At 48.1% G+C, this 13,218-nt stretch overlaps 1 protein-coding gene across 13 annotated transcripts in view; it reads right to left on the reverse strand.

Moving 5' to 3' along the window:
• The window catches only part of LOC135917043 (G/T mismatch-specific thymine DNA glycosylase-like), a 436,020-nt gene that overhangs the window by 261,201 nt on the left and 161,601 nt on the right, over positions 1-13,218 (reverse strand). For all 13 annotated transcript variants that reach the window (XR_010569158.2, XR_010569159.2, XR_010569157.2 and 10 more), the window contains one exon: positions 8,882-8,951. Coding sequence is in view for 9 of the 13 variants with exons in the window: in XM_065450530.2 (XP_065306602.1) it covers positions 8,882-8,951 (70 nt within the window). In the remaining 4 variants the exon portion in view is untranslated. The remainder of the gene's footprint in view (positions 1-8,881; positions 8,952-13,218) is intronic.

Here is a 13,218-nt window from a genome sequence, read left to right on the forward strand (position 1 = left end):
TGCTAGCCGCAGACTGCAAGGACTGCCCCCAGAGCACGGACTTCTACCTGAGTCGACAAAGAAGATCGTGGTCAAAACAACCGCAATGGCTGCCCCAGCGTCCCCCGTTATCCTACAACAACCTCGGGACCCACCGACCTTCCATGGAGCAGCGACTGAAGACCCAGAATCCTGGCTGGAGACCTACGAGCGAATCGCGACTTTTAACAATTGGGACTCCGACGACAAGCTGCGGCATGTATACTTTGCCTTAGAAGATGCCACCAGAACGTGGTTTGAGAACCGGGAGTCGACCTTGACGACATGGGACCTCTTCTGTAGCAGCTTCCTGCGCACCTTTACGAGCGTCGTGCGCAAGGAAAGAGCCGAAGCCATGCTGGACGCCCGAGTGCAGCTACCTAACGAGAACGTTGCCATCTTCACGGAAGAAATGAACCGTCTCTTCCGCCACACCGACCCGGATATGCCCGAGGAGAAGAAAGTCCGCCTTCTCATGCGTGGTGTGAAGGAAGAACTCTTCAGCGCAATGATATGAAGCCCACCGAAGACCGTAAAAGAGTTCCTTCGCGAGGCCACTAGTATGGAGAAGACACTTGAAATGCGGAACCGGTAATTCAACCGCCGTACAAGCTCTACCCACTACGCAGGAATTCAATCACTGGCCACAGACGATCTGCGCGAGACCATCAGGGCCATTGTGCGCGAAGAACTGCGCAATGGCTTGCCTTCGTCGCAGCCTCAAGTGGCCTCGATTGCCGACATCATGAAAGACGAGGTGCACCGATTGCTTGGAGTTCCTGAGGTACAACCAGAATCGCCACAGCCCCAGCCGGAAGCGATGACCTACGCCGCTGTCGCACGCCGTCAAGGCACCCCTCCGCGACCGCGCCAGGGCCCTGTAACGCCGCAACTCCATCGTCCGCCGCTGCCGCCACCAGCACGCCCACCCGTCGCCCACCGCACCTACGCGAAGAACACGGACATTTGGCGAGCCCCCGACCACCGCCCACTCTGCTATCACTGCAGAGAAGCCGGCCATGTGTACCGCCGATGCCCATAGCGCGATTTGGGACTGAGGGGGTTCGCCGTCAAAGCGCCGCGTCCACAGCTTGGCGGCGCCCGCGTGACATCGCCGATTACCTCGCCGCTACTCAGTGGAGCCCTCGACGGCCATCCCGTTCGCCGTCACCAGGCCGCTACCTGTCGCCGCAGCGCCGATCATACACCGGCCCAGCCTGGGGCCGCTCTACGAGCCCATATCCGGAAAACTAAAAGCAGCAACCGATGGAGGTGCGGTTGCTGTTCGTCAAACTGACAAAGATCCTTTGCCGCCGCCGAAGACGTCGAAGAGACAATCTCGACGACATAACAACGACGACACACCGCCGTCCCAACGAAGTCAGGAAGCCAAGACTACACCGACGAAAGACGACTTGACAACGCGACGTTCCAGCTTCAGCTCAACACGACGCAGCCGTGATCCGACGCTAAGACCTAACTGCAACGCCAGACAAAGAACCACCGACCTCGACGTGCTTCTCGACGGCCATGCAGTTACCGCCTTAGTGGACACAGGTGCTGATTACTCCGTCATGAGTGGACACATCGCCACCCAGTTGAAGAAGGTTAAGACGCATGGGAAGGCCCTCAAATTCGCACCGCTGGAGGACACCTGATTACGCCGACTGAAATCTGCACGGCAAGAATAACCATTCATGACTGGACTTACCCTGTCACCTTCGTTATCCTCCAACAAAGTTCACGAGACGTCATTCTCGGTATGGACTTCCTGAACCAACACGGCGCAATCATCGACCTGAAGTCGAAGTCAATAACGCTGTCGGAAGATAAAGCGATACCGCCGGAGAGCCTTCGTAGTCACCACGCCTTGAGTGAGCTCGAAGATCAAGTTAGCATCCCGCCTCGCTCCAGCATTGTTATTTCGGTCGGCACCAAAATACCCGCTGATGTAGAAGGTGTCATCGAAGGCGACCAACGTCTACTGCTAGACCGTGAAATTTGCGTCGCAAGAGGGATCGCTCGACTGCATGGAGGGAAAACTGAAGTGTTGCTGACAAACTTCAGCCAGGAGTTCAAGCACATCAACAAGGGCATGACGATCGCGTACATCGAGGAAATTCTTGAAACCAGTAATGTGTTTGTCCTCTCGGATTCTGCCGCATCTACCCCGACGATCATGGTTCCCGAACCAGACTACGACATTAATCCAAGTCTCCCCGTGATTAAGCAACAGCAGTACAGAAGTCTGCTCCGACGGTACAAAGGCTGCTTTTCGACATCATCGAGGATTCAACAAACACCAGTCGCCAAGCATTGCATAATCACCGAGGAGTACGCTTGACCACTCCGCCAGAGCCCTTACTGAGTTTCACCATGAGAACGCGAAGCTATAAGACAACAAGTCGAGGAAATGCTGCGCGACGACATCATCCAGCCGTCGAAAAGCCCGTGGGCATCCCCTGTTGTCCTGGTGAAGAAAAAGGATGGAACCCTACGTTTCTGCGTCGATTATCGTCGTCTGAACAAGATCACAAAGAAGCAAGTGTACCCCCTCCCACAGATAGACGACGCATTGGATCGGCTCTGCAACGCTAAATACTTCTCCTAAATGGACCTCAAGTCTGGCTATTGGCAAATAGAAGTCGACGAAAGAGATCGTGAAAAGACCGCCTTCATCACCCCAGATGGCCTCTACGAGTTCAAGGTTATGCCATTTAGACTGTGCTCGGCGCCTGCAACGTTCCAGCGCGTGATGGACACGGTATTAGCAGGACTGAAGTGGCAGACCCGTCTCGTTTACTTGGATGACGTCGTATTCGCCGGAAATTTCGACGATCAACTTAGGCGGCTTGCCACAGTACTAGAGGCCATCAAGTCATCAGGGCTCACTCTGAAGCCAGAAAAGTGCCGCTTCGCTTACGATGAGCTTCTGTTCCTAGGCCACGTCATCAGCAAGTCTGGAGTTCGCCCTGACCCGCAGAAGATAGCTGCCATCGCAAAGTTCCCGCAGCCCACCCACAAGAAGGCAGTGCGTAGATTTCTTGGCCTGTGTGCCTACTACAGGCGATTTGTCAAGGACTTTTCGCACATCGCTGAGCCGCTGACACAGCTAACTAAATGTTACGTCGAGTTCAAGTGGGAAACGCCGCAGGCCGATGCATTTCAAGAACTAAAACGACGTATGCAGTCGCCAGCCGTACTTGCGCACTTCGACGAGCACACCGATACCGAAATCCACACTGACGCCAGTAGCCTAGGCCTCGGCGCCGTCCTAGTCCAGAGAAAAGATGGACATGAACACGTGATATCTTACGCTAGCGAGTCGTTGTCAAAAGCGGAAGGCAATTATTCTACAACTGAAAAGAAATGCCTCGCCATCGTTTGGGCTACAGTGAAATTTCGCCCTTACCTATATGGCAGGCCATTCAAAGTGGTCAGCGACCATCACGCGTTGTGTTGGCTAGCTAACTTAAAGGACCCTTCAGGACGGCTGGCACGGTGGAGCCTCAGACTACAAGAATACGACATCAACATACAAGTCCGGACGAAAGCACTCAGATGCTGATTGCCTATCACGCGCCCCCATTGACCCGCCACCGCAAGATGACGAGGATGACAACGCCTTCCTTGGAATAATAAGCGTGGAAGACTTCGCCGAACAGCAGCAAGGAGACCCGGAGCTAAAAGCCCTAGTCGAGTATTTGGAAGGGCACATCGATGTTGTCCCTAGGGCATTTAAGCGTGGATTGTCTTCGTTAACGCTACAAAAAAACCTGCTCGTGAAGAAGAACTTCTCACCAGTCCACGCCAGCTACCTTCTTGTTGTACCGTCAGCGCTGCGTCCAGAAATACTGCACGCCCTACACAACGATCCAACCGCTGGGCACCTCGGATTCTCCCGGACGCTGTCGAGAATACAGGAAAGGTACTACTGGCCGCGTCTGACCGCCGACGTCGCCCATTACGTCAAGACATGCCGAGAGTGTCAGCGATGCAAGACAGCACCGACAAGGCCAGCAGGATTACTACAGCCGATCGAACCTCCTCGCTGACCATTCCAGCAGATTGGGATGGATTTGTTGGGGCCGTTTCCGATGTAAACATCCGGGAATAAGTGGATCGCCGTGGCAACGGACTATCTCACCCGCTTTGCTGAAACTAAAGCTCTACCAAAAGGCAGCGCAGCCAAAGTGGCGAAATTTTTCGTCGAGAACATCCTGCTGCGACATGGTGCCCAAGAAGTCCTCATCACCGATAGAGGAACGGCTTTTACAGCTTTCGATCGCGTTGCTCACCATAGACAAATACTGAAGCTAATGAAACTTAACATACATCCAACCGTTATTGGATGGATTAAGGATTTCCTCTCATCCAGAGTACAATATACGTCTGTTAACAACAGTAATTCCTCTTTTACCAAAGTAACCTCCGGTGTTCCGCAGGGCAGCGTTCTTGGCCCTTTACTTTTCTTAATCTATATGAATGACCTGCTTAACTGTGTGACGTCCCACATCAGACTTTTTGCCGATGGCTGCGTAATATATCGATTAATTTCATGCGACAATGACACAGATATTCTTCAAACCAATCTTAACACTATTAACACATGGTGTTCAACATGGCTGATGACTCTTAATACAGCTAAAACGAAGTTATTATCATTTACTAGGCGCAACCACCGTATTCCAACATCGTATGTAATATCTAACAACATAATTGAACTGACAACTTCATATAAGTACCTTGGTGTTCACTTACAGTCTGATCTAACGTGGCATCATCACATCCGCCTGACGTTGGCATCAGCTAACCGCTCTTTCAGCCTCCTCAAACCCAACCTTAAGCATGCTCCAGCTAAACTATGCAGACTAGCATACATCACATTAATACGCCCCAAAATCGAGTATGCATCAGCCATCTGGGATCCTTTTCAAACATATATCACCCAAGAAATCAAATCACTGCAAAACCGCGTGGTCCGTTTCATTTTTTCTGATTATTCACCCTATACTAGCATTTCAGCACTAAAAGCTCGCGCTCAACTTGACGACTTATCGCATCGCCGCAGAATTGGCCGCTTCTCACTGCTGCACAAACCTTATCATCATCCGCACCTTCACCGTATCTTCGAACCAGCGACAGCCTTCTTTCCACGCACAGACCATATCTTCAAGATAAAACGCATCAGTTGTCGCTCAGCTAACTATGCTAACTCCTTTGTTCCCCGAACAATTGTTGCATGGAATAACCTACCATCACATATTGCTACTCAAACCGATTTCGCAACCTTTCAGGAACTTTTACGCAATAGTTACGTGTAAACATCCATCATGTACCGTTTCTTCATACGTTGTTCAGTGTATATATTGTTTTGATCATTTGTCTTACCATTCTGCGTGCACATTGTACAAGTCAATTCATGTCTCATTAATTTGTTAACGTGACAACTGACGCAGTTTCGAGCAACACCCAGTTTTAGTTCTTTTACATTGTACCTATTTAATTCCCTTAATTTATTTTCTCAGACAGTTTTGTATTTTCTGAGTTTCACTTGCCTATTGTATTTCGTATTTTGTTTTACTTGTGTATTTTGCTAAATATCAAACTTTTTTTATAACTTTTGTGTACTTCAGTTGTTTTTTTCCGTAACGCGCAAAGCTCACATTTTTTTTCATGTATCTGTACCCCCTATGTAATACCCCTTCGGGGGCCTTTAGGGGTATTATGAAATAAATAAATAAACAGCTCGTCCAAGCCATTCTGCAGTACAGCTAGACAAGCCACAGGAGGACAACTGCCTACCATCCGGAGTCAAATGGTCTCACGGAACGCCTGAACAAGACCCTCGCCGACATGCTAGCAATGTACGTCGACGTCGAGCACAAGGCGTGGGACGCGGTCCTACCGTATGTAACCTTCACTTATAACACGGCGGTGCAAGAAACAACACAGATCACGCCGTTTAAGCTGGATTACGGCAGGAACCCGACGACGACGCTCGACGCCATGCTGCCCCACGTCACTGACGAAGAGAATGTTGACGTCGCTAGCTATCTACAGCGCGCCGAAGAAGCCCAACAGCTCGCTCTCCTACGGATCAAGAACCAACAGAGGGCCGACAGCCGACACTACAACCTCCGACGACGCTTCGAGTACCAGCCCGGCGACCGTGTTTGGCTTTGGACACCGATACGCCAACGAGGACTGAGTGAGAAACTATTGCGCCATTATTTCGGACCGTACAAGGTCAGTCGACGTATTGGCGCACTGGACTATGAGGTCGTGCCAGACGGAATTTCGCATTCACAGTGGCGCCGCGCACGATCTGAAGTGGTCCACGTGGTGCATCTGAAACCCTTTTATGGACACTGACGAACTTCCTTATTTTTTTTTACTTTGCTACGGGTGTTTTTCTTTATTACTTTCATTTGTGTGCAGCATGATGCTTTTTAAGGGGGGGGGTATTGACACGTGTACTTATCTTTATCGAGCGACCACGTTTCGCTTCCTAACAAATGTAATCGCACAGCGCGGGACGCACCTGCATGTATCCGAAGTTTCTGGAAAGTTATCGATGCTTCTACCCGGCTGTCTGTTGTTGCCGAACCTTGTGCTATCAGATTTCATTGCGTGACGCGAATGGTGTAGAACTTTGTGGAATGCACGCGGGTCCCAACGATTAGTCTGGAACATTCGACGACTGTTGTATAAAAGCCAACGCGCTTGACCCGCTGATCAGATTTCCGACGATCACCGACTGTGTTCGCCGCTATCGTTGTGCTATAAGTGTAGCCTGTTTCGTGGGCACAGGTTCGCCCAATAAAATTTAGTTTTGTCGTTCACAGTGTTGCTACTGTGTGCTTCAACGTCACCACCACGTGACAATATATCTTCAGTAGCACTGAGTTCCATGTTACATGTGTGCGTTATAAATGATATATCTCTACTGTGGCCTTTTAGGTGTTTAAAATTTTTTTCATATAAATTATTTCTTTTTTTCTTACATAATTTTTGTACTGCAATACTTATATACATGTCCTTTCTACTATGAGTTCATGCGAGATAGGCAGTATTGTGAAATAAGTAAATATATAAATAAATAAATAAAGAAGATATGTAAAAACTGCAGGGTGATGACTGCTTTCCATAGCAACCAAACTTTTAAAAGTTTGCACCCTTATCAGGTAAGGAAAAGAAGGTGCACATACGTTGCAGCAAAGCAAGTGCAGTGTCCAGCGTGTACAGCTGACGGTATAAGTTTACAGACTGCATGAGCACGTGCCAAACAGTCTTCCCGTGGCACTACAAGTGTATCAGCCTGGCGTCCAGAGCAGCACTAGGTCAGAGATCTGTCCTCTTGTTTGCCAGCACGTTTTGGTCAACACAGGCGTTTTCTATTTTTCTATTTCTCATGCAACGCACTCTCCAGCAGTCGTGGTGATGTGCTTCTGTCTGAACAAATATCACTTGAACTGATACAACATGCATGCCACTGGGCTGGGTGCTTTGCATGAGAATGAGGAAATAGAAAAGCGTCGCACCGCACACGAAGCTTGACATGCCGGTGAACAACAAGAAGGCACATTTAAGACGAAATGGTGGTTTGAACGGCAGGTGCTGCATAATTAGGTGGCAAAGAGAGGAAATATGGCATATGTTCACGTGGTCTGGCAACTTTGCTGACCAGGCAAAGCAGGAGTGGTGCATCAGTTGACCTTAACATGTAGGAAATCAGACCTGAGTGGAAGTAGGAGATTGATTATTCTCAGATTAAAAGAGCACGAGTGCTCTTTCAGGGACATTGAGACTACAGTGGCCAGTACACTGCCAACACAGCAGGTGCAAGCCAGATTTCATGAACACAGTAGTTCTGTCAAGAGAAAGAATATTCATAGGGTGTACAAACATCAAGGCACTCAACATCAGGAGGAGGGAAGAGGGGTGTATTAGCCACCCTTCACTTAATCTTTCAGGCAGGGTATATGTATGTCTATTTATGTTCCACATGTAAAACATGTATGCGAATCGTGCTGTCGTTTGCGTACACTTGTATCTTTGTAGTCGTGATAATAACACAACACTCTGGCTATATACCAAATAAAATCTGTTTCCTTTTTCTTTTTTTCTTTTTTTCAGTAAACTCGCGCAAGTCTGTGGCCATATCTGTTCCATTTCTTGCCTTGAGTGATGTCTTGTCACACTGTTGTAACGATTAACTCATTTCGACAGACTAAACCACGAAAGGCTTTCCATCTGGCTTCAGAGCATGGCACTGATATCTGCAAACATGACTGCCTGTACGTGCTTCAGGTGATGGGACCACACCCGTGAACAACCTAGGCCTCAGTGTTTGACATGGCTGATAACTGGCTCGGTAACCCTAGGTTGCGAGTCAAACTGTGTTCTTTCCTCAGCACGGCTTATTGATGAGCTGGTGTTTCAGCTAGCTAGTATCTAAAAAGCATTATATTCCCCTTTTATATCATCCTTTCTTCTGCTGCTTGGTCAGCTCATGCAACATGGGGGCATGCAATCACAGAGTGGGCTTAACATGTTTGCAGAACCAGGGTCTGCTTCCCACTCGAATGCGGAAATCCAACAAGATAAAGAAAAACCTTGGTAACTTTCAGGCATTGTAGTCAAATTATTTTCATTGGAATAACTTTGCACTCCGAGCTACAGACAACATCGTCTCTTGTTATCTTCAGCAATACAAATACACTTGGCTGATAAATATGCTGACCTTCTACCCCTGCCCCTCTGAGGTCTTATGAAAGGTACTTCAAGTTCTGCCTCTTAGCTCGCAGGTCAAGTATCGCAGGTCAAACAGCAAGAGTCAAGTTTATAAAGAAGCACTCACAAAAATGGTTCCCAGGACCAGCATAGTGGTGACCTTTGAAAGCAGCAAAAAGGCCAGGGTTGATGCCAATCTGCAAAGATGGACAAGTGCATGATGCGCACTCAACAAGAGCTACATACTTCTTCCGATCCTAGCACACCAGCACTCAGCATCAAATTTGCGCAGAGCACTTATAACAACAACGGTGTTAGCAAGAAATTGGATAAAACAATGAGCAACCCTTGCACTGTGAGTTTATGTGTTTTCTAGGAAATTTGGCTAGTGGATATTTGTGTTGAAAGGAAATGAAAGGCGAAATCCTGGAAAAGAAAATTACAGCATAACTCATCTCATAACTCCCAGTGGTAAGGCGATTAGCGTTCGAGCAATGTAGCAACACACCACATGTCTCAAGTCATGTTTATTTACCATCTGTGGTAGTCAACCTGAGACTTCCACTGCTTCGGCTATATATGAGATACTATACTTCGGCTATACAGAGCACGCACGGCAGTTTCCGGGGCTTCTCATCGGCACCCGGAGAGGTAGCAGCGGTAGGCCTAACCAGAAAGGCCGGAGTGCCACGTCACCGACATAGTTCGGGCCACCAACATCCGAGACGGAGGAGCTGGCTGGTCGATGCCACGACAACAAAGCTTGCAAGTCGGCAGGAGCACCGACTGGAATCAAAGCCGACGCATATCGGACTTGGAGTGACGTGCGACAATGGAACCTTGTAAGAGCGTTCATTTTTGTTAATGTGCAGCCATAGGCCAGGGTTGCCGGACTTTCGCGCGAAACACGCTAACGGCGCACATAGGCAAGGATAAGGACATTGTTTTGGCTATGCAAGTGTGGAGTTTTATTTTTTTCCAATTGAGTTTTGACTTTTCCATTTCGAGTTTGGGTAAATTAAAATCTGTTTGCTGTGCTTGCCTGCATCTCCCAACTCCATCTCTCCCAACATCCGCACGGCCCATTAGATCAGTGTGACATCCATCATCCTCTCTCTTTCTCACACATGTTATTGCTAAGTGGCACTTTTCCGGCGACTGTCTCACATGCGAGTTGTTGTGTTTGTTTCGTTTTAAACTCTACACGAGAAACCCTGATCAATGGTACAATCACGATTAATGAGGCAGGCATGAGAGATGAAAGAGCAGTATTGCAGCACTGGAAAATGGTATAAAATGAGACGATTTCCTTCTTTGCACAGGCAACTGCACAACGTGGGAACAAGCTGACGAAAAGCAAGTATAGTGGCCCAGTAATTTTCCAGACCTCATGGGGACTGAAAAATAGAAAAAATTATTCAGTCAATAAAATGTATTAAGCTAAAAACAGCTTGAAAAAAATCTCTAATAATGCCCTGCCTTGTACCACGCTTAGAGGTGATCAGATCTGCTTGGATTTGCACAAGAGTGATGTTTCCGTGGTCTCCGTACACAATTGCACAGAGAGTCACCGTGTTGGCGATCTCCGTCAACAGAGGTGACCATGAAGAGCTAAGAAACGAGCCACATTTCTTTGCACCATTTGGCTCTTGTGAAGGTGCAAGAAGCGGCATTAAGCACACAAATGAAAAGCCACACAAACATACACACGAGGATGCAATGCCTCCAAGACACACTTGCTTTGCGGATGCACCAGGTGCAGAATGGTGACGAAAACTGACCAAAACTGTCTCTTTCATAAAATTTTTTTTCTTGAACCAGTCATTGAAATGCGAACTTTTACCACAACCATCGTATTTGTCATCTCGCACTGATAACCAACATAGTCACCATTCCTTTTTGCCATACTAGCCTGTTTCAGGATTCATTTATACCTTCAGAATATAGTTCAGAATGGAACCACCTTGCCAGCACCATCGCCAGCATTGAAGATGCAGTTATTCAAGGCCACCATCGTTGAACACTTCTCAGAATAACCTGCACTGCTATTTTTTAATTCCGTTTTATGTTATACATGCACAATAGTGTTGCACATGGTATTGTCATTAAGGCCTCTGTTATTGACCTTTGTTAGAATAGCCTACTCAGTTAATTATTTGTTATCTATTTTATTTCACATATAACAATGTTGCTTCTGTACTGAAGGTACTGGGCAGTGGGCATGGTGCTGGTGTGCTGGCGCAATGGTGTTTGTTGACCGGTGTCAATACGGTGAATGACTGCGGACGCTCGACCCAAGGATGGTTGGTCAATGTCAAATGAGGAACGAAAACGTTGGAGGAGTTTCATGATTGCTGTTTGCTGCGCAGGTGTGAGTTCTGCGTCGACGGCACAAGCGAAGATGTCTGCAGAAGCATCAGTCGCGGCGGGATTAGTGACGGAACAAATCAGAAGTGATGCCGTATCACCAAACATGGTGGCCGGGAGAACACTATCAAAAGCTTCAGCTGTACCCAGGTGCTCGCTGCGGAGTAGGGATGATGGGCAGGCGGACGGATTGCAGACGTAAAGGGCAGCAGAACCGTCGCAAAAAGTGACGACAGCAAACGGAAGCAGAAAGTTCCGCCGGCGTGCAGAAGTGGCCGACGGTGTAAACAGAACAGATGAGTTCGCAGCAGAGTTACATGACACAGGAATCAGAGCGGCGGAGAAAGGTGCGATATCGATGTCAGAGGCGGCAACAACCTTAGAAGAAGAATGGTAGTCAGGGTCGAAGCACGGCACTGATAACGTAAGTTCGGCACGAGCGCAGTCGATAAGAGCTTGATTGACAGACAGGAAATTCCATCCAAGAATAACGTCGTGTGAGGAGCGAGGTAGGACAACAAATTCTATAACATACATAACGCTGTGAATGACAACCCAGGCTGTGCATGACGCTGAAGGCTGAATGCAATGCGAGGTTGCCGTACGCAGAGAAAGAGAGGTAAGGGGAACGAGTATAGCGCGGTCGTCCCACCTATTATAGGCGCTTACACGGTCATATTCGGCGAGCCAGTCTTCCACGTCGTGGTCATCTGTGCCGCTAAATATAGCCGGATCGCGCTGCCGGATGACGCCAGAACAGACGATGGCAGGGGGCACGGAAGCAGCAGCCTGGGATGGTCCCGGTTCATCCATTGCAACAGCTGGAGGTAGCATTCGGCTGCGGAGTTCCAGGATGGCGAAGGGAAACCCAGCACCTCCACCAAATGCAACGGGGGTGTTCGCCTAGCAGTAGGGTCACTAGTTATAGGTTGTAGCGCTAGGCTTAAACAGGTTGGCGCTATATCGAAACGGGGAAGCAAGCACTTCACGTCGTCTTCTTATGCACCAGCACACCAGCACCATGCCCACTGCCCAGTACCTTCAGTACACTTCCATTATTACAATGGTATAAACAGTCCACCCAACCCCTCTGGGGTGCCTTTTGGGCCCTGAGGGTATTCCAATAAATAATTTTTTTTTTAAATCCACACCAAGTGATCATGATGATAGTGCTGACCAGAAAAAAAAGAAGAAAAAAGTGTCACCTAAGGCATTTTGTCAGCCAAGGAAGAGCTAGCGTGGCCTCCGAGACTACAGGATAGTCTACGCCTTCCAATCTTGGAGGCTATAAAGTGGGCCACTGGAAGCCAAGCCAGCAGAATATCTAACATTCCAACCTCCAAGATCAGGTAGCGTGGTTTGGAATGAGTGATTTAGTCAGGAAATTCGAATGTTGGGACCCAAATTCGTCCAAAAGATTGGTCGTGCAAATGCATTAGCTCTATGGGAACCCTGACCATGCATTTATTAAGTCCAGAATATACATCAAGTCCAAATTTTTGGTGTCCGAAAAATCCGTCAGCAACTGTAGATCTCTCTTTCTGTGGTACAAAGTGAAACAAAAGCACGCAGAAATTCAGTTTGTACGTTTTATTATTTCTCTAAACTATAATTCGTCTTTGAAGCAACAGATTAAACAAATAACTGATGTTGCCTTGGGTAATTCTCCAAGTCCCGTGACACTATGAGTGACGTCAGTCACAGCACTGCGACGTACGTAGGCACACAAGACCAATATACGTTGACTCTCCGGCTGGGCACGTGGCGCCCGCGTAAAGGGCAAATGGTGTTTGGTTTGAAATTTAAACTCTTTCCACAGTGCGTAGGAATGTAGTACTCCACAGACACAATCATTAGTGTGCATTGTATGCACTGCGCTTGTCAGCTCAAGATTGCCAGACCTGGTGAGGGGCCTTTTAAATAATGACGATGATATGACAACAGCGGCTTGACGGTGACAACTGCATGAAAAAGCTGGAATGATTAGGATGGCATAACCACGACAGCATGACAATGGCAATATGACGATGGATGCCTAATAGCGACAGTTAGACGACGCAATGATGATGATTACATGGTAATGGTGGCATAATTACG

The sequence above is a fragment of the Dermacentor albipictus genome, chromosome 6, assembly GCF_038994185.2.
Source record: "Dermacentor albipictus isolate Rhodes 1998 colony chromosome 6, USDA_Dalb.pri_finalv2, whole genome shotgun sequence".
NCBI classification, from domain to species: Eukaryota; Metazoa; Arthropoda; class Arachnida; order Ixodida; family Ixodidae; genus Dermacentor; species Dermacentor albipictus.